At 29.1% G+C, this 4,275-nt stretch overlaps 1 protein-coding gene across 1 annotated transcript; it reads left to right on the top strand.

Moving 5' to 3' along the window:
* The first annotated feature begins 729 nt into the window (after positions 1 to 729).
* On the top strand, positions 730 to 3,822 carry LOC120091300 (calcium uniporter protein 5, mitochondrial-like). Its single transcript, XM_039049274.2, has 2 exons — positions 730 to 1,411; positions 3,194 to 3,822. Exons 1-2 carry the CDS (start codon positions 869 to 871, stop codon positions 3,665 to 3,667), a joined length of 1,017 nt encoding a protein of 338 aa, XP_038905202.1. The 5' UTR covers positions 730 to 868; the 3' UTR covers positions 3,668 to 3,822.
* Positions 3,823 to 4,275: the final 453 nt, after the last annotated feature.

The raw sequence follows: 4,275 nt of genomic DNA, 5'->3' as shown, positions 1-4,275 counted from the left end.
AAAATTAAAAATTTTCACCTATTAAAATAATATTTAAATGGAAAAATTACTCATTTAACCCTGATAGATTTATATGACCACACATTGATCAAAATGTCAAAAGTTAATCTTCACTTACATTTGTTCTTGAATTCGCCAAAAAAAAAAAAATCAATTTAATTTTTATAGTTTCAAATAACAAGTTCATCTAGAATAAAACTCTAGATATTAAATATCTTAATTGGATTTTTATAGTTGGATAAACTCATAAGATAAACTCATAACCAAACCGAATCTAAACTATCGAATTTTAGAATTGAGCAATATTTGGATACATCATAAGATAAATTCATCTCTATACATCTCACTTTTATTATATACATATAAAAAGAATTAAAATATTTAAAAAATTAAAATGATTTTTTCATGTGAAAAATAATGATTAGATAATTTAATAAGATGTACAAAGATAAGTACAGGATGCAACTAAATTTTTTACTTAAAAATTTTAAAATTAGAATGGGAGATCATAATAGCATGAGAGTATTGAGAGAGATCAGTGTTTTATTTAAAAAGGATAAAATGGTAGTTTCAGAAATTAAAAAAAAAAAAAAAAAAAAAAAAAAAAAAAAAAAACTTAAAATTTGGTGTAAAAAAAAAGTTGATAAAATTGAATTATAGATTCTGATGAATTTGATTCGGTGCTGACGTAAGTTTGTGGATAAAAGAAACAAATAACAAGGCGGGACCCACGCCTACTTACTGCCTTTCACTTCGTATTTCCTTTGGGATTATTACACCTATTTAAACCCTTTCTCCACTCTCTTCCTTCCCTCATTCCCAACTCTCTGCCCTAATTTTCCGCTTCTATTTTCTCTCTTCTCTATCAATGGCGCTCCGGAGATCAATTTCCCACCGCTTTCTCTCTTCTTCTTCCCCTCTCACTCTCATCTTCCGCCGCCACTATCTCTCTCCTCCCCCTGATTCCGCCGGAAGGTCTGTTTTCCGACGCTTTCTTCAGAGGAGAGCCATCTACCATTCACCTTCCGCGCCTCGGATTCCCGAGATTTTGTCCATACCTGTTGGCGATAGGCTTCGAGAGAAGCTCGGAGCTAGCAACATTGCCGGAGACCGAATCCGCCTCGATGGCCTCATTCCTCCTTCGTCTAATTTTGCGAATGGGCCTTCTGTTTCTGGATGTGGAATTTCAATTGATGATGCTAGAAAGATCATAAGGCTGTCGCAGGCCGAGAAGATTAAGGCCAAATTGAGAGATATTCCGAAGCCTTCGATCTCTTACTCGGACTTTACTCGGATCTGTGTTGAAGATTGTGGGAATAACGAGGAACAAGGTGCGGAATTCGCTAAGTTGTTGGATGAATCTGGAAGCGTCATCGTTCTTGGGAATATTGTGTTCCTCCGCCCCGATCAGGTATAATTAAAATTCCGATTATATATTGGCAGGTCAAGATTTAGAGAGTAAAGAAATTCGCACAATCCAATCTAATTCATTCCCGATGAAGACGACGATCAACAGTATATTCGACGAATATGCAGACTAAAAATTCATAAATCAATTCGTCAAAATATTTGAAGAAGTTGACAATTTCGGACAAAATTGGTGACCTCAAACCGGAAAAATCCGATCAACGTACAGTTTAAATTTAAAACAAAAAAATTTATAAGTTGGATTGGTTATTCATTTAATTAAAATAATTCAAATAATTGGAACCAATTTGAATTTATTATTAATTTTTAAAAAGATTTTTTACATATGGTACAGATATGTCTCTATATATTTAATTTAATTTAATAATTTTTTATAGATAATTTATTTTTTAACCATTCCTAAAAACATTCTTTTGCACATTTGAAAGAAAATTTTTATATTAATTTTATCCCAATACATAAAAATAATAAAATGAAATTTTTAGATATTATCATTTTACTCAACAAAAATTTAAATAAACAACTAGAGTAATTGTGTTCATTATTTAACTTAAGTCGAGGAAACTATAATTCAAATTGGATAAAAAGTGTTTCAACCTAACTCAATCCACAAACACTCCCAATAGTTTGATTTAAATTAAATTTTATTAAATTTATAACTTTTTTGAGTACTAATTTGGCAGAGTATATATTTTTTATTCTTAAATTTGGCCAAAAATTTTAAAGAGTAGTGGACTAGAAAAGAAAGAGAATGGGATAGTAATATAGTAAATATGGGACCATTTTTTTTTAGTTAAATTAGGTAGCAAGAAAATTGGGTTGAGAACCTAACCTAATAAAGAAAAAAAATAGTTGTGGTTGGAACTGCTTATTTATTTTATTTCTAGTGTCATTTATTTTAACAATTTTACAAAATAATTTTTAAAGCAATGCATTTATTTATTATGTGTAGGGTTTAAATTTGATTAAATTTCATACAATTCTAATAAATATTATTAAAAAAACTAATTTATTATACAAGAAATTATTTTTAAAACAATAAAACATTTTTTCTTAAAAGAAAAAAAATAAAACTAAATGTTGAAAATACAGCGAAACTAAACTTTTGTTTGATTATTGAAACGATAACAATAAAAAATAATAATATTTTCTATATTTTTGACATATCATAATATCATAATTAAGAAGGCATAATTCTCTTTAAAAAATATATATATATCAAAATATTTACGTGGCCTTTCGTCCATATAACATCATACATATGTTCTCGACCTAGTTGTCAGAGGCTTAAATCTACTTATTCTCAGGAAAAAAAAAATTCAATATAATATTGGACTAAAATTAACAATTGATGAAAAATAGGGAGATTATACCACTGTTAAATCTCATTAATTCCCAATTGAATGGAAAAAAAAAAAAAAACAAACTTCTAAACAAAATGAAATTTTGCTACATAATCATTTTCCATAACAATTAGCTATTAAATTATATATATATATATATATATATATTTCTTAGAATACTATAATTTTCCAAAAAAGGAAAAAAACAAGAATACTATAATTTTCCAAAAAAAGAAAAAAACATTGAGTTGAGTAAGCTGACGAATAGATATACTTTTTATCTAAAAGTTAGAGATTCAAATCCTTCAAACTAGAAAAATAAAACTTTTGAATTTGAAATTAGAAAAATAGGAAAGGGATTTTTTTTTTTTTTTTTCCCTTATAGAAATGAATGGAGAGTTAGAAGTTTGAAATGTTTACAGGTAGCAAAATCAATGGAGACGATGATATCTGGAGCAATAGCAACACCAAACGACCCAAGACTGAAAGAACTAGAAGAAATGGAGAAGCAAAAGGCTATAATCGACAAAAAGGCCAAGGCCCAAGTTCAAGCGGAGCTTATATGCGGATTGGGCCTGATATTGGGCCAAACATTGGGCTTCATGAGGCTTACATTTTGGGAGTTAAGTTGGGATGTAATGGAGCCCATTTGCTTCTTCGTTACATCTCTTCACTTTGCACTCGGCTATGGCTTCTTCCTCTCAACCTCCACAGAGCCCACTTTCGAGGGCTTCTTCCGACGTCGTTTCAGAGCCAAACAGAAGAAACTCATGGCTTCTCATAACTTCGATATCAACATTTACAATGAACTTAGAAGAATTTGCTATCCAAATCATAGAGCAGCTTCACCCCATGAAGAAGGGGCTTTGTTTTCTGCTCCTCACACTTTATCATAATCTTTTATTGTTCTAATCATTCCAATATTTTCACTTCAATTCTGAAAATTTGGGAATTTAGGATTCAGTTTTTACATTTTTTTTCCTTTTTTGGTGTTGTAATTTAAAACGGTTTTGGACTTAATACAACAAGTGAATATTGAAAAAGGGAAAAATATGAGCATGTAAATTTCTATTACGTTCTTTTTCTTTAGATGGAAGGTGAAATTTAATTTTCTGTAATGTTGTTTTAAGGTCGTTTCATATACAAGGGGTTAAAATGATGTTAGACAATAGAGGTCTTCATGAGTTGGGTTGGATTGGGTTGAAAATTTTTTTAGATCAAACTTAATTCTTTCAATTATAAATTTCTTCAACTCTAATAACTCTTATTAAAAAATGAACTCAATTCAATCCAACCATGAAATATTTGGATTGGGTTGGTTCGGGTTAATCGGATAATTTGTTTAAAATTTTGTTCTAAAAAGAAGCACAACATAAATATGTAAAAAATTTATTTAATTATTTTCATATATTGAATTAAGATTAACAATTCAATTTCAATTTAAATATTGACAATTTTCTTTTTAAAATGCAAAGAAACTACTTTTAAGAGTTATTGAAGAATA

This window comes from Benincasa hispida, chromosome 9, assembly GCF_027475165.1.
Source record: "Benincasa hispida cultivar pf3 chromosome 9, pf3_genome.v1.1, whole genome shotgun sequence".
In the NCBI taxonomy this organism is placed as follows: Eukaryota; Viridiplantae; Streptophyta; class Magnoliopsida; order Cucurbitales; family Cucurbitaceae; genus Benincasa; species Benincasa hispida.
The sequence above is the reverse complement of the archived record's forward strand: the minus strand, read 5'-3'. Positions and strand labels throughout refer to the sequence as shown.

Bases quoted from the DNA above. Each gene is read 5' to 3' on its own strand.
- LOC120091300 (XM_039049274.2), top strand. From the start codon at position 869: ATGGCGCTCCGGAGATCAATTTCCCACCGCTTTCTCTCTTCTTCTTCC. The intron at 1,412-3,193 runs GTATAATTAAAA...AAATGTTTACAG, and splicing joins TGTTCCTCCGCCCCGATCAG to GTAGCAAAATCAATGGAGAC.